Source organism: Lithobates pipiens, unplaced genomic scaffold (genome assembly GCF_037356315.1).
Source record: "Lithobates pipiens isolate NorthernLeopardFrog02 unplaced genomic scaffold, aLitPip1_a1.2 Scaffold_13, whole genome shotgun sequence".
NCBI classification, from domain to species: Eukaryota; Metazoa; Chordata; class Amphibia; order Anura; family Ranidae; genus Lithobates; species Lithobates pipiens.
The window spans coordinates 114,268,123-114,290,843 of NW_027507718.1; the positions used below are offsets into that span (position 1 = coordinate 114,268,123).

The following is a 22,721-nucleotide window of genomic DNA, read 5'->3' on the forward strand; positions in this document are numbered from 1 at the left end:
TCAACCTCTCCAAATCGGCTAAAAAGCTGTAGCTGCTGACTTAAAAAGAAATGACGCCAATCCAGGGCTTTCCCCATCTGGGCCAGTTGGTTTTCATGTCCCTGGTGCAGCCATGTTTACTGTGGGAAGCCAGCTATGACTCTCCACTTGTTTTTCTTGCATCTATCTAGCACAGTTACTTTGCGGTATAAGCAAGGAAGCTGAGACCTGCAGTGTATAAATGTACTTTTACTCAACAAAAATGCTGTACATACAAAACTATTACAATATTCAGAATACAGTTTGACTGACGGATATCTATAACAAGCAAAATGCCTAGCAAATAAACAGCCTATGGTCTCTAACAGTAGAAATACACTTAATAGGTACTTGACTATGGTTACTGTGTTTGTAATCTGCGGTGACGGCGAGGACTCAGTTAGTAATTATCAGGCGAAAGCATCTATTTCTTCAATGGCTGGTTACAGATTCTTCCTCTTCTGGTCTTCCAGACTGTCCTTGGTTCTAATGCATGATGAAGTCCCCCCCCCCCCCCCCCCCCCTAGCTTATACGTGACAACCCCTTTTTTTTTTTTTTTGTGTCAGGTTGTTTACCATGGTTGCAAACTGTAGCTGAGGCAATAGACTGCTAAAACTCTCAGCAGTTCCTACTGTTTGAGGACAAACCTATGTACTTGTTACCAAAACATTAGTTTGAGAGCCATCCTCAAACTCAACTAGTCTGCGAAAAGTACTAATTGAATTATAAATATATACACGCACGCCCTCCCTCCTGGGACCTGTTATGTGTCCCAGCAAGAGGTTGTAGGCAGAGAGAGATTATCACCTTATTGCTGTCTGTATAATCTTTCTGTGAAAATGTTTTCACTAAACACATATTCAACTAAAACTGCTGCATGCCGTCCTCAATGGGCACAATGTACAGGGGTACATGTAGTCTTAGACACTAACTAGGCAATTAACTAAGCAGCATAGCAAACTGGCACAAGTACTGTGCCCCACATGAAGGCCTTGTTTACGCTTGCATTGCTCTTTGAAGAGTGATCAACATTCATATTGCTCTCTGGAGCGCAATTAACCACTTTCAGACCGGACCATTTTGCTGGTCAATGACCAGAGGTCTTTTTACAATTTGGCACTGCGCTGCTTTAACTGGTAATTGCGCGGTCATGCAATGTTGTACCCAAACAAAATTTTTTTATTTTTTGCGATATAAACGTAAAAAGACCGCAAATTTTGAAAAAAATTATATTTTCTACTTTTTGTTATTAGAAAAATCCAATAAACTCAATTTTTAGTCATACATTTAGGCCAAAATGTATTCAGCCACATGTCTTTGGTAAAAAAAAAAGTCAATAACTGTATATTTATTGGTTTGCGCAAAAGTTGTCACATCCAAATTGGTTTTACTATCCAAAGTTAAGGACAGAGGATTTAATAGATGGACAGCCCACTTCCTGTTTCCTGTCTGGTCATTAGCCTAGGCTTATGACATCATGCTCTCTCTTGTGAAAGTTTGCCGGGGGGGGGGGGGGGGGGTGTGAGTCATAAGTGGGCCAATGAAAGCTGGAGGTGTGTCTGTGTAAATCCAGGAAGTGAACAGGCAGCAGCTTCAGCTGCCCACAGTTAAAATGGATGTGGCCAGATTCAGCAGAGGGAGGTTTCTGCAGCATATTTGGCAAGTACAGAATCGCAGTATATATAAAATATGCAAAGTGGTTGGAGGGAAGCTTCATAAGGGCAAAGATGGTTTTTATTACAAATTATGTGAGCAGACTGCAGTTCCTCTTTAAGGTTAATATTGATTTTCTTTCCAAAACGTGTTTAATGAAATCTGTAAAAACCATGGTTGATATAGGGGTGTGTTAGGTTTTCGTTGGTGTGTTTGGGTTTTTTTTTTTATTTTTTTTTATGGCTAGTAGCTTGGTTCCCATGAGATAGAATTGGCACTTTGATATCTGCATTGCACATTTGTGACATTATAAAGTGGACTTGTTTATGTTCCTATCAGCTGTGTTTAATTTAAAAATTGTGATTTGGTTTTAGGTTACTGTTGCAGTGTTCACCATATTATTAATTGAACTTCTTTTTATTTATTTTTTGGCCCCTTTCACATGGGGCTGGCTGTATTTAGCATCCGCTTGCTCTGCGGGGATCGCTCCGTTGATTCTCGCTGAGCCGGTGGATGACAAGTCCGTCCCTGCACTCTGTGCAGGGACAGACCTGTCAGAGCTCCACTCTCCCCTATGGGGGGATCGGATGATTACAGACCGGCTGTCTGTCTGTTTTTCATCTGATCCACCAGACGGATGGGAAAATAGGGTTTCCATCTGTCTGCATTTTGCGGATCGGGGGGAACGAATGTCAACGGACATGTCACCGCTGACATCCGTTGCTCCATAGAGCTGTATGGAGCGACTGTTTAGATCTGCCTAAGAAACTGACAGGCGGATCTGAACAGTCCGCATGTCTGAAAGGGGCCTAAGTGATCATACTAATTTAGTCTATATTTTTTTTTTTTTTTTTATGGTTTCAGGACTTGACAGAAGAAGATATAGAGTCAGAACTGGCAATAATTCGTGGACAGATGGCTTATGTCAAGCAGCTTCAGGGTTCTGTAGATGATGCTCTTCAGCTTTATAACCAAATTATCAAATTAAAGTAAGCTGTTTGAATTCATTCAAGCTTGTCTGCTCCGTGTGCATTTTAAACATTTTTGTGTTTGCTGTGACCTTTTCTTTCTTACAGGCCTACTGATGTCGGTCTGTTGGCTGTTGTGGCGAATAACATCATCACAATTAACAAGGTATCTACAGTTTTAGAACTATTCAGTTAGCTCTTGGATGAATGATTGCATGTATTTACATGTGTGCTTTTGTTTTAAAAAGGACCAAAATGTGTTTGATTCTAAGAAGAAAGTGAAACTTACAAATGCTGAAGGAGTGGAGCATAAACTGTCCAGGAAACAACTTCAGGCCATAGACTTTAACAAGGCTTTGTTGTCAATGCATACAAATCAGGTATGGTTTCCTTTTATCCTCCATCCTACGAACTTATTTAGTTCAGTGCCTTTGCTTTGTGGTGTGCAGTACCTTTATGTAGGTTGGAGTGCAATAAACCTTCAGCTTTTCTTTTGGCTTCAGTGCCCATTCAGACACATGTATTCTTCATATGTTTTGAATAGCAAATTTTGCATGTTCTTGAATCCATTTTGTTAGTATGTGTGGTGCGTTTGTGTTGTGTATATTTTTTCCAAATCCAAAAATCTGTGAGCTCTTGCAAAATAGATAGATATATAGATATAGAAACCCAAAACAGAAAACATGCATATTGAATGAAAAGACCTGCAGGACCAATAAAGACCTAAAACGCTACATATTTTTTTTTAGATTGTGTACTGTAAGCCCCTGTGCGATGGGACGTATACAGTGCTGATTTGTAGGTGACAGGTAATTGAGCTAATAGCTGTAATGTAGGGGTGAGAACATTAAAGTGGAAGTCCACACGGACACTAAAATCATTACATCTACAGACATCCACAATTTAACACTAACCTATCTAGCCCTGTAAAGAAGAAATCGGTATACATACCCCTTTTGACCTGTCTCCAGCGGCAGAAGCTCTACAGAGAAGAGGACACAGCCGACAACAGCTATGAAATGAATTGGTTGTGACAGCGCCCATAGATGTCCAGGACCACAAATTATAATGGTCAAACAATGGCAGCAAGTTTTATCCAGGAGGGTAACCACCGTCACATGGATCAAAGATCTTATAGTCCTTTTTAAAAAAACTATTAGATAAGCACCTGAATGACTGCAACATACAGGGGTATACAATGTAATACTGACATATAATCACATACATAAGTTGGACTTGTATCTTTTTTTCAACCTCACCTACTATGTATAGAGGAGACTCGCAATAAAAAAACAAGGAAAACTCCCATAGTGAAGCCCATCATGATGGCTACAATTACCTTCATACAAAACATGGATAGCGATTGTTTTGCATAATAGAGCAGCAGACTGTTGGCTTCGAACACTATTGCTGGTTAGTGGTTGGGCGTGTGTGATGCCACTGGTAGGCCCATAAAACGGGCACTTTTGTGGAGCTTTATCGCCGTTTTTGCAGTGGTGTTGGTGCGATTTTTTTTATTTATTTATTTATTTATTTATTTTTTTTTATTTATTTTTTTTTCCACATGGCCTTTGGGAAAAAAATTATTTTGCGGCGCTTTGGAAGCACTTCCCATTAATGTCAATGGACGGGTGTTTTTTGAGGTGCTTTTTAACCACTACAATACAGGGCACGTTCGCCCCCTTCCTTCCCAGCCCAATTATAAGCTTTCATCGCTCTCGCTCTTTCAGTGACCATTGCGCGGTCAAGCTACACTGTACCCAAATACATTTTTTATCATTTTGTTAGCACAAATAGAGCTTTATTTTGGTGGCATTTATTCAAGACTCAGTTTTTTGTTTTTTTTTTTTTTGCGATATATTAGCGCAAAGAGTGGAAATTTGGGGAAAATAACAATATTTTCTTGTTTATATTTTAAAAGAAATCCAATAAAATTAAATTTTGTCGTAAATTTAAGCCAAAATGTATTCTGCTACATGGTTTTTGGTAAAAAAAAAAATTCCGTTAAGTGTATAATGGTTTGTGTGATCACGGACATATGTGCGCAAATAATCATTGGGACATGTGATTTTAGTGGGACATATGTGGGGGACATGTGTGTTTTATACTAGACTGGTGATCAGTGAGTGAAAAGCTGTAAAAACAGCTCATACTCGCTGATCACCAGCCGGCTGCAGCGATCTACTCTCCTCTCCTCAGCGATGACTTCCGTGTGAGGAGAGCTGATTGCCTAGCAACCGGCTGTTTGTTTATATCGCATGATGGCTGTGATTGGACACGGCCATCATGTGATCAGGAGGGCCAATCGCAGAGCCCTCCTGCCGATCTGAGATGCGCCGTGTCCGGGTTACACGAGCGCATCGTGGCTGCGCGGGCACACACGTGCGTGTGCTTCCCCCTCCTTCTGAAGTACGTTCCTGAACATCCAGTCAGAAGGAGACTCCCACCCGGCTACATACATACATACATACATACATACGGCAGGTGGGAAGTAGTTAAAGCGCTCCAAATATGCCCCAAAGATTCTGCTTGCAGGTCTTTATGTACTGCACCACCCCAGTGTGAAAGCATTCATTGAAATGAATGGGAAGCTATTTTCAGGCACTATTTTTAGTGCCTGAAAAAGCACCTCAGTGTGAAAGGGGTCATAGACGAGGGGAGCATTTGAAACCTTAGAAAGTATAGCTGGGGGAAAAAAACTGACTTACAGCTGGGGAGAGAATGCCCTCCATGATATGCAGTAGCTGTCGGTTTTGATGCACACTTCTTACCAGCCTGTTGTCTTCTACTCATAATGTGCAGTGTTTGTTTCCATTTATAAATATAAGTATACATGTTTTAATTTGATGTTTTCTAATGTGTGTAATGCATGTGTTGTTGTGGTTTTTAGGCTGAGCAGTGTCGCAAGTTGGCTACCGCTTTACAAAATCAGAAACCTGAACATCTCCTTCCTGTGCTCATCCAAGCTGCCCAGCTGTGTCGGGAGAAACAGCATGCAAAAGCTATAGAGTTGCTGCAGGTACAACTGGTGTTTTCTTTATATTCTCCCAGATTCATATGCGTTTGTTTAACATGGTCAAGATTAGCCCTGTTTTAAAGGCATTTCTTGGAGGGTTTTATACTTTGAATGTATATAAAAATATATATAACCCACGTCCTATATAATTTCTTTGAAAGATCACAAGCACTCCAGCCTCAACAACGACTTTGAGAAATGTTCTCAGAACCACCTCTCCTAGCATATCAACAAACGCTACCTTAAACAGCTTATTGTGAGAAGTTCCCTGAACAGCCCAGTACTAAATGCTACATTTGTCTGAATGCAGAAAGGATGTGAAATCTGCATAAATATCCACAGCACTAGATCACAGCAAAATAAGACACCTTTTTTTTTTTTTGCAGATTCTCAAACTTGGTATACCTGATATTGTGTGCAAAATACCTTCATGGATTCACAATTGACAAAATTAAAAATCCTCTTCTGCAGCATAAACCATTTTAAGATTAAGGCCCCTTTCACATTGTCGTCAAAACTGATAGGCGGACCTGAACGGGCACTCCATGCTGGTCTATGGAGCGACGGATGTCAGCGGTGACATGTCTGATCCGCCAAAAGTAGACAGATGGCCCTACGTCCGGATCCGTTGCTATCGGATCGGTTGAGATCTGATGAAACGGACATGCTTTCTGTTTTCATCTGATCTCTCCGTAGAAACCAGCGGCGCTCGACAAGCCCCTCCCCGCTCAGTGAGCAGAGAGGAACCTGTCATCCGCTGGCTCAGTGGAGATCAACGGCGAGATCTCCTGCTGAGCCGGCAGACTCCGAGGCGGGAATGAAGCCTAAGGTACTGAAGGAAATTTCAAGACACAGGCTGAAATAGGAATGTAAATGCAAAAAAAAAAAAAAAAATTCTAATTTGTACACTGGTCTACATATAAATTATGATTTAGAATTATTATTTATTTTTTTGACCTGTGCCAATAAAGCCTGGTTCTTCCCATGCCTTTGATTAAAGTTGTATATGGATGGATAGTTCCAAAAAACTCTCAGGGTGGGGTAATTATAGTAACTATGGCAGACATAAATATGTGTATGTATAATATAGTGATCTGGCGCAGTGGTGCCACCCTGTAGCAGTAAAACCTTAAGTGGTTAATAAATGGCTAACGTAGATGCACAATAAGGAGGCATTTGAAGAAAGATGGGGCGCATGGTCGAGCCGCCAGAAGAAAGCCATTACTAGGCAAATGCCACAAAGTATCCCGCTTACAATACGCCAAACAGCACAGAGACGAGCCTCAAACCTTCTGGTACAAAGTCATTTGGAGCGATGTGGCCAAAAAGCTCAATTTTGGTCTCAACCATAAATTATTCATTTGGAAAGGAGTCAACAAGGCCTATGATGAAAGGTACCCCATTCCTACTGTAAAACACGGAGATGAATCCCTGATGTTTTGGGGATGTCTGAACTACAAAGACACAGGAAATTTGGTCAAAATTGATGGCAAGATGATCACACTATGTTATCAAAAAATACTGGAGGAACGTTTGCATTCATCAGTCAGGAAGCTGTGCATGGGATATACTTGGACATTCCAACATGACAATGATCCAAAACACAAGGCCAAGTCGACCTGTCATTGACTACAGCAGAATAAAGTGAAGGTTCTGGAGTGGCCATCTGTCTCCTGGCCTCAATATCATTGAGCCACTTTGGAGAGATCTCAAACGTGCAGTTCATGCAAGACAGCCCAAGAATTTACAGGAACTGGAGGCTTTTTGCCAAGAGGAATGGGCAGCTTTACCATCTGAGAAGATAAAGAGCCTTATCCACAAATGCCAGAAAAGACCCTCAAGCTGTCATTGATGGTAAAGAGGGCAATACACGGGTTTTAACTGCTAGTCGCCCACCAGCTGTCAAATGATGGCCAGGCGGTGCGGCTCTCGTTCTGGGAGGGTGTCATGACGTGCTCCCTTTTAAACAGGGAATGCACACGATTGTGTGTGCACATCCCTGTTCCTTCGCTGGCGGCATGTCACGTAGACACTGCTCGCCACCGAGGGGGGTGAACAGCCATTGGGCATGGCTGTTTACCTCATTATAGTGCCTGTCATCAGGCCATCAGAGTACCTGAGTACCTATTTGCAGCCCATGCCTCATAGAATATACATTGGGGTATTTGCTTTCCAACATGGGGTCATTTTGTGGGTAATTCCACTGTCCTGGTGCTCCTGGACCTTTTAAAAAGTGTGATGGGTAGGAATGAAATGAGATGTGCAATTTATGCTCCTAAAATGCCTGAAGGTACTACTTCAATGTTGGTCCTCTGTATGTGGCCAGGCTGTGTAAAAGTCTCACATTTGTGGTATCGCCATACTCGGGAAGGGTAGCAGAATGTATTTTGGGGTGTAATTTGTTGTATGCATGTGCTGTGTGTGTGTGTGTGTGTGAGAAATAACCTGATATGACAATTTTTGAAAAATAAATTTATTTTAATTTTGCAAAGAATTGTGGGAAGAAATGATAACTTAAAATAACTCACCATGCTACTTAATACCTTGGAATGTGTTCTTTCTAAAAAGGGGTCATTTGGGGGGTATTTGTACTTTCCTGACTTGTTAGTGTCAAGAAATGAGATTCACCTGATCAGATGTGATCAATTTTCAGTGATTGGCAACATAGTGTGTAGACTCTATAACTTTCACAAAGGCCAAATAATATACACTAATTTGGGTTATTTTTACCAAAGATCTGTAGCAGTATAAATTTTGGCCAAAATTTATGAAGAAAAATTACTAATTTTCAAAATTTTATGACAAACGCCTTTTTTTTCACTATAGCAAAAACAAAACACAAAAAATAGTGATTAAATACCACAAAAAGAAAGCTCTATTTGTGTGAAAAAAAAGGACGCAAGTTTCATATTACAGTGTTGCATGACTGAGTAATTGTCATTCAAACTGTGAGAGCGCTGAAAATTGGTCTGGGCAGGAAGGGGGTGTAAGTGCACTGTATTGAGGAGGTTAAGAACTGGGGAATGTAAACGTTTGATCAGGGTCATTTGGGTAGCTGGTTGTTGTTTTTATGATTTATTTTTTTTTGGTATTGAGTCTGTAAGCTTTCTGAATATAGAATTAATTTATGATTATTGATATATATACTTCTTTTACAGGAATTCGCTGACCAGCATCCTGCTTTTGCAACACAAATCAAACTTACAATGGCACAACTAAAACTTGCACAAGGTTTGTGTTAGGGGTGTGTGTTTGGGATTTTTATTTTATTTATTTTTTTAACCACTTTGCGCCCAGGCCAATTTTTTGCTAGAGAATTACATAGAACCCCCCCCAACGTTATATTTATTTAAATTTTTTTTAGTAAAGACCATAGAGAATACAATGGTGGTTGTTGCCACCTTTTTTATCTCGCATGTTATTTGCCCAGCAATTTTGCAAACACTTTTTTTCAGAAAAAAAAAAATCATGCTTTAAAAAAAAAAAAACTATAACGTTAGCCCAATTTTTTTGCATAATGTGAAAGATGAAGATACGGCAAGTAAATGCCCAACATGTCACGCTTCAAAATTTCACGCGCTCGTGGAATGGCGCCGAACTTTGCTATTTAAAAATCCCCATAGGCGACACTTTAAATTTTTTTTCTACTGGTTACATGTTTTGCGTTACAGAGGAGGTCTAGGGCCAGAATAATTGCTCTCGCTCTAACGTTCGCAGGGATACCTCATGTGTGGTTTGCACAGCATTTTCATATGTGGGCGGGACTTACTTATGCGTTCGCTTCTGCGTAAGAGCACATCGGGACAGGGGCGCTTAATTTTTTTTTTTTTATTATTATTTTTTTTTTTTTTTTTTTTTTAGTTTGACAATTTAAAAAAAAAAAAGAAAATTTTGATTACTTCCTATTACAAGGAATGTAAACATCCCTTGTAATAGGTCCCGATCATGCCATATTCCTATTTACAGTGAGATGTGGGGTCAAGAAGACCCCACATCTCACCTCTAGGTTGGGAAGCCTAAAATCCCCCCCCCCCCCCAAAAAAAAATCACGGCTTCCCAGCTGAGGCGGCGCCGTTATTTGAATGTAGAGGCCGGGCGTGACGTCATAACATCACGCCTGGCCTCCGAGCTATCATAGAGACTCCGGCGACCATCTTGTCCACCGTAAATCTCTGATCACCATCCGGGGGCCGGCGGATCCTGTGTCCGACTCACCGATGGAAGCGGTGAGTCGGTAGAAGCACTGGAAGGCAGCGGGAGGGGGGGGTGACGTCCCTCCCACCGCCCATAAGAACGATCAAGCGGCGGAACAGCCGCTATGATTGTTCTTATGGTGCAGGTAATCGCCGGCTGAAAAAATGCCAATATCTGAATGATGTCTGTAGCCTCAGGCATCATTCAGATATACCCCTGGAAAGTCAAGGACGTCCACCTGGCACAAAGTGGTTAATGAAGTTTTGGAGTATGTTTTCTCTTTTCTTCCATTTATTTTAACTTAGTGTTTCTTGTGCAGGTAATGTAACCAAGGCATGCATAATCATGAAAAGTATCAAAGAACTGGAACATAAGCCTGGCATGGTGAGTTTAAATAAAGCTATGTTTCATCATCATTCTTCTTCATTGCTAGACATTAAAGTGGTTGTAAACCTAGTTATACCACTTTTATCTACAGGTAAGCCTATAAGAAGGCTTACCTGTAGGTAATGGAAATCTCTAATAAACCTGCACAGTTTAGGAAATATTTGCCATACAAGCTTGTGCTGACTCCATCTGCGCATGAGCACTGAAGAGAGGGCACAATAGTGCCTTTTTTAAAGGACCCACGCTGTGACCAGCGGCTCTGCGTCTGTAGTAGGTACACTGTAAAGCTCTGGTGCCCAACCTGTGAGCCACATGGGGTCCTTTCGTATATGATGTGCAGCCATTGGAGCTTAGCAGTCTGGAGTGAGAGCATTGATTGTGGGTAAAAGCACTCATCTCTACTAGCCTCATGTAACATGTTCCCAGTTTTGTATTGTCGCAGCATTTCCACACTCTGACCATTTGTTTTGTATGTGTTTGTTTGTTTTTGTGTTTTGTTCTCTTATTGAATGCATTACTAGAAGTATGTTCGATGAAATTCTATGTTATGATTATGAGATCTTGGTGAATTTTTTCTTATGTAAAATTCTTGTGACATCATATGTTCTGTGGCTGTTTTTCATCGTAAAAATGTATTTGTTTTTTGTTTTCTTGCCCTAAGTACTGAAACATTTGAAAACGTTTCTTTGTTTTGTACCCATATCCAGGTGTCTGCCCTTGTTACTATGCACAGTCATGATGAAGATATTGACAGCGCCATTGAGGTCTTCAACCAAGCTATTAGCTGGTATCAGGAAAATCAAGTAAGACCTTTGTTCATTTATGTCAAAATCATAATTTAAAAAGATTTGTGCAGAGGAATAACTGGTCACCTTTTTAATTTATGTATTGAGCACCAAAAAGAATGTAGGAAAAAGTTTGAACAAATCTCCAATACATAAAGTGCCAACACACCAGAAGATCTTTTTCTGCTTTGACCTGGGTTTCAAGTAGACAGGAACTTAAACAGATTTGACTTTGTAAGCATGTGGTCAAACTTGAAAGAACCAGACCTTGGGCTCCCAATCTAAATGGCAGTTTTCAGAAACCAGTTGGTTGATGCAAAACAGGAAAATTATGAGAAACTGTTGTCTAAAACTTGAGTTTACTGTAGGTAATGGCTAATCCTTCACCGGTGATCTTTAGACACAAGTGTAAGATATTATTGGAGCAAAGTGTGGTGCTCCGCATTATCAACCTACCCTGTGTTTGGATAACTTTGGAATGCAAAAAGCCAAAATCATTCCTGAACAGTATATAAAACTGGTGCACATTTATGCCAAAAAAGCTCTTATGTTGATGGAAAAGTTATCTCCCTTTCATTGTGATCTTTTAAAGCATTTTATTACTATATTTTTTACTTTTTAAATGTGAAGTCCTGTTTTACAGGCAGGAACTAGAAGCTGCCATGTATTTGATGTTTAGTCAGAAAACACTCCTATAAGCATCTCTAAAACTGGGTTCACTTTGTCAGCTTGATGTCCTTGATTTTGTAACTCCGTTATCTAATGGGAACAGGCAGAAGAGTTTATTGGCTTACAGGAGTAATATCAGCAACTTTTGTTGGTATGTATGTATGTATGTATGTATGTATGTATGTATGTATGTATGTATGTATGTATGTATGTATGTATGTATATTTCAGTAGAAGTTGGCACCATGACCTCCTATATACAACTGACTAACATGGGTTATTGGTAGTGTGGTATGGGTCATGTCATCAAGGGTGGAGGTAAGCTGTTTAACATAAAGATTTGTACAAAACTTCATATTTTTAAGTTTTTAAGGTATAGCTTCAAGGAAAAAAACTGTAAGACCAATGTCACGGAAGCAAAAGTGAGGAGAAAACCCTCAATGTTTTCTCCAGAATTGGAGATGAGAAATCTTTTAAAGAGGACAGATTTGCCTCCTACGGCTGTTCTAAGAGGGGCATTCCCCTCACTTTTGGAGAAATTCCTCTATCTTCCTCTTGCATCTCTGGCACAGGAGGTGATTGAAAATGTCTCCAATACACAGACAGCAAAAGCCCCCTTCCATACTCTATCTACAACACTTTAATAAAAACAGTGACCTATCGGCTATTTTAAATGTAAGTCTACTCAGGGGAGCCCATGAAATTGTTGGTGTCCATTTAGTAAAAATAATGGACTGTCTCAGCATTCACATAGATATTGCAAATAACCCCCACCCCCGTAATGCATCTAATATACAGTGTGTGTGTATATGAGGTATGTGTATAATATTATAATGTGTGTATGTGAAATGTCCTTTTCTATTTATTTTTAAGTGGCAGGTCCATCTAGTGGCCATAATGCGGTATTTTAGGAAAATGCCTTCTGGTCCCTAGCTGAAGCTGATGATAGGAAACCTAAAATGATCTTTCAGACATATTATAGACACATTTTTCATGACAGCTGTGTAAATGTCTCAGCATTAAATCCCTGTAACCTTTTCTTTTTTTTTTTTTTTATGGACCCTTGGTTTGTTGTATGTTAAGAGTAACCTTTGCTAAGTGTTGCTTTTCATCTGTACTTGTAACAAAATTGTTCCTCCATTTGGAAACACATTTGTTCTTGTAATGTAATTGTCTTCTTCTTTTGACAGCCAAATTCTCCAGCTCACCTATCCTTAATAAGGGAAGCTGCTAATTTCAAATTAAAACATGGACGAAAGAAGGAAGCAATCAATGATCTTGAGCAAATATGGAAGTGGGTGTTTTTGATCTGGTATATATTTTTATTCTATAATGTATGCAAGCTATAACTAACTACTCTTGTGCATCACAGGCAAAACCCCAAGGATATCCATACTTTGGCTCAACTCATCTCTGCATACTCACTCGTGGATGCTAATAAAGCAAAAATGTATCCTTTCCAAATTTTATTTCATTTGTGAAGTTAATGTAATTTTAGTATTGTGACATGTTCTCATCTATATGTCCCTCTTTTCATACATGAACTACTTATATTCTATCCTTACATTAAAAAATGCAGTTTAAGCAAGCATTTACCCCCTTCGGACACTATGCACCTAAAAGTGGATGTGGATGCCTTAGAAAACTCAGCTGGAGTCACATTTATTCGAAAGAAGCCTGCTAAAGTGGCTGGAGAGCAAACTAAGGAACAAGGGTATGTTGGTTAAATTAAAGGACAAAGCTGCTCTTTTTATACAGGCTCGCCATTAAGTTTAATCAAAAGCTTCTGACCTATGCCACACCCTCAAGCATGTTTCACCCCGATTGGGCTTATTTGTAGAGCTACGATTGAACTGTACATAGAAGGGTTGGGAGCTTGCAAATGCTTTTTTGGTGACTGTTCATATACAAAATGTTTTACTCCTATACAAAGTTCAACAGGTTTCTATTAAATTGAGGGGAAAGCTGTAGACTTCCCTTGCATAACTTTTTAAAGTCTTAACCTCCATTCAGAACTATATTTTTCAATGCACTTTAACACCCATACACAGTAGACAGTCCTTGCTTCTGTAATATGAGACGGCATATACATTCTGTGACAGGTGTTGTGTCAGTGACAAACCATTAAAGCAGCTCTCATCTAGCTGAAAAACAGGTTCTGCTGAATAAAAAATGCTTTCTAATTTTTCAGAAGTGAAAATACTATATTGTATTTCCAGCAGAAGTATCTGTTTAAATAAATTAGCAGAATATGGGAGAAAGCATCACTGCAGTGACATGGAAGAGTGTTTCTCAACCTTTTTCCAGTCAAGTTGCCCTTGGCGCAGCACGAGGCTGCAGCATGGTGATGTTGTATTTAGGGGGTTAAAACAGGAATTGATATATTGCCTTTTAACTGCCCATTAAATTGGAGCAGCAGGATTTGCTCCTATTGTGAATGAGCCTTATAAAGCAGTTCTGTTTGTACAGGATTAGGGGTTAGAATACATATGTACATTATTACAGGTACTTGCTGTATATAGTGTATTAACCACTTAAGGACTAGCCTAGTTTTGAGATTTGGGTGTTTAAAACTTTTTTTTTTTTGCTAGAAAATGACTTGGAACCCCCAAATATATTAAAATATATTTTTGTTGTTTTTTTGTTTTTAATAATACCCTAGAGAATAAAATGGCGGTCATTACAATACTTTTTTTCACACCATATTTGTGCAGTGGTCTTACAATTGCACTTTTTTGGGGGGAAAAAAATCACTTTTTTGAATACAAAACAACAACTAAAGTTAGCCCAATTTTTTGGGCTAACTTTAAAAGATAATGTTACACCAAGAAAATTGATACCCAACATGTCACGCTTCAAAATTGCGCCCGCTTGTGGAATGGCGTCAAACTTTTACCCTTAAAATCTCCATAGGCAACGTTTAAAAAAAATTCTACAGGTTACATGTTTTCAGTACAGAGGTCTAGGGCTAGTAGTATTGCTCTCTAACGATTGCGGCGATACACCACGTGTTTTGACCACCATTTTCATATGCGTTCGCTTCTGCGCGTTAGCTCGTCGGGACGGGGTGCTGTAAAAAAATGTTTTTTACTTAATTTTATTACATGTTTCATTGTTTGTTTTAAAAAAAAAAAAAAATCACTTTTATTCCTATTACAAGGAATGTAAACATCCCTTGTAATAGAAAGAAGCATGGCAGGTCCTCTTAAATATGAGATCTGGGGTCAAAAAGTCATCAGATCTCATATTTGGACAAAAAAAAAAAGAAAAAATTAATCTGAAAAAATTTGCCTTTTTAAGAGCTATGGGCAGAAGTGACGTTTTGACGTCTCTTCCGCCCTGCTATGGTATGGAGACAGGTGGGGGCCATCTTCCCCCTCACTCGGCAAATCTGCCGCAGAGACCACCATAATCGTGAACACGACCGTCTCCTGAAGAGATGGTTATCTTGGATGTGGCAGCAGCTGCTGCCGTTACTGAGATAGATTAAAAATGCCGACCTATATGTACAGGAGCCGGTAGGCAAGTGGTTAAATTTAAGTAGCACTTTACATATAATGTACATTCGCCTCAGTCCGTGCCCTCAAGGAGCTTACAATCTAAGGTCCCCTACATTTATACATACTATAGCTAATTTAGACAGAAGCCAGTTAACCTACCAGCATGTCTTTGGAGTGTGGGAGGAAACTCCCACAGGGAGAACATGCAAACTCCAGGCAGTTAAGTGTTGTGTTTTGGATTCAAACCGGTGACTCCAGTGCTGCTAGGCAGAAGTGCCAACCACACAATCTGAGGGATGTGCAGAAAGGAGGAGAGGCTGAGCATGAAATTTCTGACCTCTCTGCCTACTTCCTCCTTCCCATTGTAGGCTCTAGAGGCCAGTCAGTCTATTGCCCACTGGGGGCTCCGTGCACATTGTGAATGTGTTCTCGGGTATGGAGGAAGAATTGCACACTTCCAGGCTGAGGGGAGGAGGGAGGCCAAAAACGGAGACGCCCACCACTTCTTCTATTATTACAGACTAAACTTTCAATGCAGCAGCCATTTTCTAGTCCAACTTCCAAAAGTATTCTGTATTTTTAAGAATATGCATTTTATTTGCAATACAACACTACTGTGTTTTTATCACTACTCTCTCCTAAACGTTAGATCTTTTGATTATAAACTAGGTAAGAAACTAAAATTCCATTTTACTTCTCTTATTCTTCTTTTACCATAAGTATAGTGTACTCTTTTAGCTTATTTTAAGGTTTTAGTAGATATATATTCACACAAACTACTAATACAAAGAATGACTAAACGGTGCAGATTTGACAGTTTTTTCCTAACTTTTTTTATTTTATTTTTTTCTAAACAGGCAAGTGGAGCTTAAGAAAAAGAAGAAAAAGAAGAAAGGTATTTAAAAAGAAAAAGGGAATTACACAAAAAGTAATAAAATAACTAGGTGCAGTACCTTGCTTTGATCTGTATTTTACTTCAATAACACAGGTAAACTACCCAAGAATTATGATCCCAAAGTCGCTCCAGATCCAGAAAGATGGCTTCCCATGAGAGAGCGTTCATATTACCGTGGTAAGAAGAAGGGAAAGAAGAAGGAGCAGATCGGAAAAGGGACCCAGGGGACCACGTCAGCTGCAGCAGCTGAACTGTAAGTAATCTGTGAACTAAATGGGACATGAGAGCATTTAAAAAAAGAAATATCCATGTTCTAACACATTTGCATATTTTAGAGATACACTTACTTTTGGTAAGCTTTACTTAACCAAGACCTTAGTAGCTGTCTTTGGTTTCATTTTATCGTTTTTTGTTTTGTTTTTATAATGGAAAACCTAGGAAGTGAGAAGGGATGGCTTGCTACTTCCTCTTTCTCGCATCCTGGGCATTTGGAAGAATGGCAGCTGGTTTTGTGAATTTTGTCTGCTATAACCCGGAGCCACCAATTTTTAGGACATGCTGTTAAAATGGTTTTATAGTAATGGTGGCCACAAACAGTTTGAATAGTACATGTTCAGCAGATCTACACCCAATACTTCTTGTAGTTCTGATGCAGGTGGAGGTCAGTTTCCTTTGGTGCAGAGCTGGAAGTGACCTCGCCTGATACTGGATTGTCAACCTGAGCACTGTGCTGATTGAGCTGTTTGCCTAAAGCCTGGGAACTTGTGAGCCTGCATCACTGTATGCATGCCCATGCCTGTTTGCACCATATTTCTTCTAAACTTCAAATCTACCTCACAGAGCATCTCTCCTGCAAGTTTCCATTGACCTACCTTTTCAAATCCTTGCAAACTTGCATGCCCCTTTATTGCATGGCACATACCTCCCTGCAATGCTGTACACTAACACACACTCTGCCACGGCTCTGAGGTGTGCTGGTGCACTCTGTGCCACTGCCCTACCACACACACTACCACGCTCTCTGCCTCTTTCCCGCTGCACAACGCACTCTTTGCCACTGCCTCACCATGCACCACTATTTTCTCTGCCACTACCCCAATGCACACCATGCTGCTCTCTGCCCTGTCCTCATGCACTTTCTGCTGGGCACCACAATGTGCTCCACCACTGCCCCACACTACCACTCTTTGCCACTACCCCACCGTGCACCATTGCTTTCTCTGCCCCACCACACACTGCACAGCACTCTCACTGTACTGCCATGTGCTGCACCACTCCCACTCACCTCTGAAGCATTCTCCTGCCCTACTGAACACCAGAGCACCCTTTGCTATAGCCCCATCACTCCGCATTCTGGCACTGTGGAGCCGAGCACTACCCCATTAACCTCCAAACTGCTTTGCATCACCACACTCTCTGCACATGTGTACTTGCACTTCACTGCCACACTGCCTCTGAACATCCCAAGGACCACTGCTCTGTCTGCACACACCACATTCTGGCACTGCCCTACTACACTCCACCACACTCTGCCTCATCCCCACAATGCACCATTGCATTCCCTGCCACTACATCATTGTGCTCTCTGTCACTAGCCTGACATACTCCATTGCACGCAGCCACTGCCCTGCCGCACACCTCCACACTCTGCCACTTCCTCACTGCCCATCATTCCATTTCTTTCCATTGCGTTATTGCGCTCTCTTCCACTGCCCTGCCAAGTTTACTATTCGGTGCTGCCCTGCAGCACACCACCACAATCTGTCTCTGAACCTCTCCACACCACTGCACTCTCCGTCACTTCCACCTTGTGCATCATTGCGTTCCCTGCTACATCATCATTGCGCACTCTGCCAAGCAACACTGTACTCTGTGCCACTGCCCCACCTTGTGTCCCATTGTTTTTTACTGTTGTCCTACCATGCATGGTCTGCCACTGCCCTGCTCTTGATACCAAAGCATTTTGTCACTACCCCACTATACACCCCTACAATCTCACTGCCCTATCGCACACCACTGCGCAGTGTCTGCCACCCACCACATGTTCTCCCTCACCCTCTCCACTTTCCACCACCACACTCTATATCGCTGAACACTCTGCCCCTGAACTGTCACTCAATACTGCACTCTCCCACTAAACTACCATGCACCATCAGTCTACCACTGCACACCATTGCAGCCTCAGGACACTGACCTCCACCACTGCATGTTACCATAATCTCCTTTCCTAGCATCACTTGTTGCCTCTCACTATTGCACACTTGCGTGTCTGTCTTGGTCAGTGAATGTGCACACTTTCTGCTAGTTAATTTGGTATAATAAATTGCCATTAATGACCAACTTTTTCTTATGGAAGTCTCTCAACACATTTTTAATTATGAACTTTCCAGTACAACCCTGTTCTGTTTATATAAGCTAATACAATTATGGCAACTGCAATTGCTGTCTCTTTCCCTGCTTGTTTTCTGTTGACTTTTCTAAGAATTCTGTTTATTCCTCCTAGGGATGCAAGTAAAACGGCTAATAGTCCTCCAACCTCTCCAAGGCCTGGGGTGGCAACAGCAGGAGCCAGTTCATCTTCTTCAAGCAACGTCATCCCTCCCAGACAGTCGAAGCCTGTGGGAGCTGCTGGCACAAAGAAAAAACAGCAACAAAAGAAAAAGAAAGGAGGAAAAGGCAACTGGTGATGAAAAATGGCAAATGATTCAAAATAACTGTTCCAACGACTGACACCAACCCTTATTTATGTCTTACCATGTGCTATTTTGAGGCACATTTTATTGCATTAAACAGGTGGATCATCCTTTTGGAATTGTATTGCATATGTTTTATTTTTATTTTTTATTTTATTTTTTTCCAGTTTTTCAAAAATCATAGGCAATTAATTTACCTGATGTTTTTTATTTTGGCTTTGTTTTACCATGATTTTCCTCTGGTCAGGTTTAAAAATTAGGACCACCTCTCGAGAGACACATCAGTTGCATGAAGGTGTGTTTAATTTTATGCATTAAATGCAAACCTTTCTAAGTCTCTCTTGTACTGTTTTTAAGGCATACATGTTACGCTGTGCATGCTTCAAAAATATATGCGTGATCAGTGGCATTCTGGGTCATTGCTGGTGGCCAGACTCTGTACAAACAGCTAAAGGGCTTGATGTAGGTTTGTTTTTATATGTAGTTAAGCATTGTTGGTGATCATCACATTAGATAGAATCCGAAAAGAATTTTTTTTTTTCTTTGACTGATGCACACTGAAAAGCAGCCTTTTTAACAAATAAAGTATCCTTTTCTGCAAAGGTCTCACTTATAAATGTTTATAAAACTGTAGCCACTTCTGCTTTCAGAAGGTGAGACAAACTGCTTTATACCACAGGAACCAGTTGCGTTTTATTGCAGCAAGATCTGTGAAGATTAAATACATTTTGTGTGTATACACCAAAAGTATTGGGCCACCTGCCTTTGCACACACATGTATTTTAATAGCAACATAGTCTTAGTCTGTAGGGTTCAGTATTGAGTTGGTCCATTCTTTGCAGCTTCAGCTCTTCTGTCTGGCTGTCTACAAGGTTTACGAGTGTGTCTGGGAATGTTTGACCATTTTTCCAGAAGTGAATTTGTGAGGTCAAGCACTGATGTGGATGAGAAGGCCTGGCTCGCAGTCTCCACCCTATCTAATTCATCCCAAAAGGTCTTCTATCGGGTTGAGGTCAGGACTCTGTTCAAGCCAGTCGAGCTCCTCCACCCCAAACATACTCATCCATGTCTTTCTTGACCTTGCTGTGTGCACTAGTCCAAATAATTTGGTGGAGGGGGGATTATGGTGTGGCGTTGATTTTCTGGGGTTGGACTTGGCCCCTTCAGTTCCAGTGAAGGGAACTCTTAAAGTGGAAGTAAACCCTCCTATCGTCTTCAGTCAAAGAAGCTGCCATCTTGGCCTCTAATATTTCTTCAACTGCCAAAATGCTGTACATGTGATCAGTTATGACACCAGCCATTGGCTGGTTTGAAAGTTTGGTTAAGAGCACAAACAATGTGAAAGTTAGCATTTCTGGCATGCCGAGAATGTGTTTTTTTTTAAACTGGGTTTACTCCCGCTTTTAAGGTGTCAGCATATCAAGAAATTTTAGACTATTTCATGCTCCCAACTTTTGTGGGAACAGTTTGGGGATTGCCCCTTCCTCTTTCAACATGACTGCGCACAAAGCAAACTCCTTGACTGGCCTGCCCTCAACCTGATAGAACACCTTTTGGGATGAATTAGAGTGGATACTTCGAGCCAGGCCTTCTCGTCCACATCAGTGCTTGACCTCACAAATTTATTTATTTTTCTGGGGAAAGGTCAAACATTCCCATAGACACACTCATAAACCTTGAATAGCCTTCCAAGAAGAGTTAAAGTTTTAGCAGCAAAGGATGGGCTAACTCACTTTTGAACCCACTAAAACTGGGATGCCATTAAAGTGTGTGTGTTTGTGGTTTTTTTTTTTTTTTTGTTACACCGATTGTATATCGTAATTGTACAGGGCACAGACTGAGTATTTATAGACCCTTGGTTCTAGGCTGGTACCTTCAGGTGACTGGACACTAGAAAGTTTTTGAGGATATGCCCCCATAGAGTCCTACTCCACTCTGCGAGTCCTCAGTTTTTGTTTTAAGGTGATGACCCTCTTGTCCCTCACAGAGAAATAACTCTTAGCCCCCTGTTCACACTGAATCTGAGTTGATGCTGTCTATGCAAGTTGCACCTAAAATTGCAAAAAATAGTGCAGGAACTCAGACACTGAAGACCACTGTAATGGGCAAGGGCTAGACCCTATCAAGGACCCGCACACTGGTCAGGGTCACCCTGTATCTCCCTATAGTTGTAAAATGAAATGGGGCATCAGAGTGAAAATCTTAAAAAGTTGGTACTAACATTCAACCACTCAGATCTTAGTCTCGGGTAGGACCAAGTGTTACATCTTACCGCAGGTTGCACACTTGATGGGAGGAAGTGTCTGAGCCTGTCAAAAAAATAATCAAGACACTTCCTCCCATCGTTTTGCCATGAAGGCTTTGCTACAAGACAGTCTGCATCTGTGTTGCTGATTATCCACCTGACACATTTACCCACCCAGATCCGTGCATACCCCACAAAGTACTCTCAACCGTAGCAATGGAAGAAACCAATTGAAAGGGAGCTACAGCAAAAGCTCAGGCTAATAAATGAGGAAGAGAACCACAGAAGAGTTCTCTCTCAGGCTCCTATTCTTCTGATGTTACAGCTTCACCCAATATGCTTACTTTGTTTTGTGTGCAAGCCTTGGCATTGTCTTCATCATCCTGTCATTACCCATTGACCTAAAAGAGATCTTCTAAATCTAAAAAGACATTTGCCGTTCATGAACCAATAGATTGAGCAATTTATTTTGGGTCATTCCAGGAAAGATTTTTACCCTTCCAAAAATCATTGGTGAGCTCTATCTAGTGTAGAAAATTCCAACTTAAGATGTTCCTTCATTCAAAGATCCTGCAGATGGCCTTTAAGAGCATCTCATACTACCTATCTTTACAGTTGCAGGCTCAGCTCTGCACCCAGCTTTTGCTGCACTTTCTGTTTGCATAAGGGCCGGTTCACACTGCAGGCGAGGCGTCTCCGACTTGCCTCGCCGCAACCTGCGGCGACCTCAGCGGCGACTTGCAGATGACTTCTGTATAGAAGTCAATGCAAGTCGCCCCGAGGTCGCCCAAAAGTAGTACAGGAACCTTTTTTCTGAGTCGGAGCGACTCGAGTCGCTCCTCTCAGAACGGTTCCATTGTACAGAACGGGGGTGACTTGCGGGAGCGAGGTGAGGCGAGTCGTGTCGCCTCGCATCGCCCGCTGTGTGAACCGGCCCTTAGTCCTGTTATCTGCAATTTGACAATCAACATTATCCTGTTTTCCAGAACTGTACTTTTAACTGAGCAATTACCCTCTCCTCTTTTTTTTTTTTTTTTTTTTTTATGTGGCTGATGTAGTGTAATTTATGAGACAAAGCTCCCCAAATGGCTGATTTCCCATCACATGCAGAAGAATCCTGTGGTCTGCTGAAGCTGGAGGAAAGGTACTTTTTCCACAGCAAAAAAGTTTTAAAATCTCCTTCCTTGGGAGTCTATCTCGATTATTCTATCCAGATTTCAGCTTCTAAGTCTAAGTTCAGCCCTTCTTTTTGGCACAATCTTTAGCCCACCAAGCCCATCAAGTCTTCTACAAACGTCCTCTTCCAAAATAAGGGGCACCCTCACTCCTAAGAGTCGGGGGGCATCTCTATTTTACAGATATTTTAGACCTGTGGGTTTAATCAGTGGTTTCAAATTTGTACAAAATATATAGTAGTTCAAAACTATACCCCCTCATTGCTTTCTTCTTTCAAATTAGCCAAAATATTGTCAAGAACAGTCAGATTTGCAGAATGCCCTGAACCATCTGTTGTCTTGGCGAGTAGTTGTGCCAGTATTCCTACAGCACAAGTTGAAAGGATTATATTTAAACCTATCCACGAAAGTATAGCTGGCCATACACCATACAATTTTCTTATTCAGCTTCAACTGTGTAGTACAAGGGCCTGCCTGATTGCACACAAACTGAAAGTGTTTAGATTTGACCTCATATTATATG

The 22,721-nt window shown here is 40.9% G+C and overlaps 1 protein-coding gene across 1 annotated transcript in view; it reads left to right on the forward strand.

Moving 5' to 3' along the window:
* SRP72 (signal recognition particle 72) overlaps nt 1-19,115 on the forward strand; it is a 33,229-nt gene extending 14,114 nt beyond the window's left edge. The window contains exons 7-19 of the mRNA XM_077475404.1: nt 2,537-2,661; nt 2,749-2,806; nt 2,889-3,020; nt 5,531-5,659; nt 8,815-8,887; nt 10,170-10,234; nt 10,945-11,040; nt 12,881-12,984; nt 13,063-13,140; nt 13,270-13,404; nt 16,048-16,085; nt 16,179-16,338; nt 18,589-19,115. Of these exons, the coding sequence (XP_077331530.1) occupies nt 2,537-2,661; nt 2,749-2,806; nt 2,889-3,020; nt 5,531-5,659; nt 8,815-8,887; nt 10,170-10,234; nt 10,945-11,040; nt 12,881-12,984; nt 13,063-13,140; nt 13,270-13,404; nt 16,048-16,085; nt 16,179-16,338; nt 18,589-18,772 (1,377 nt within the window). The 3' untranslated portion in view covers nt 18,773-19,115. The remainder of the gene's footprint in view (nt 1-2,536; nt 2,662-2,748; nt 2,807-2,888; nt 3,021-5,530; nt 5,660-8,814; nt 8,888-10,169; nt 10,235-10,944; nt 11,041-12,880; nt 12,985-13,062; nt 13,141-13,269; nt 13,405-16,047; nt 16,086-16,178; nt 16,339-18,588) is intronic.
* Nucleotides 19,116-22,721: the final 3,606 nt, after the last annotated feature.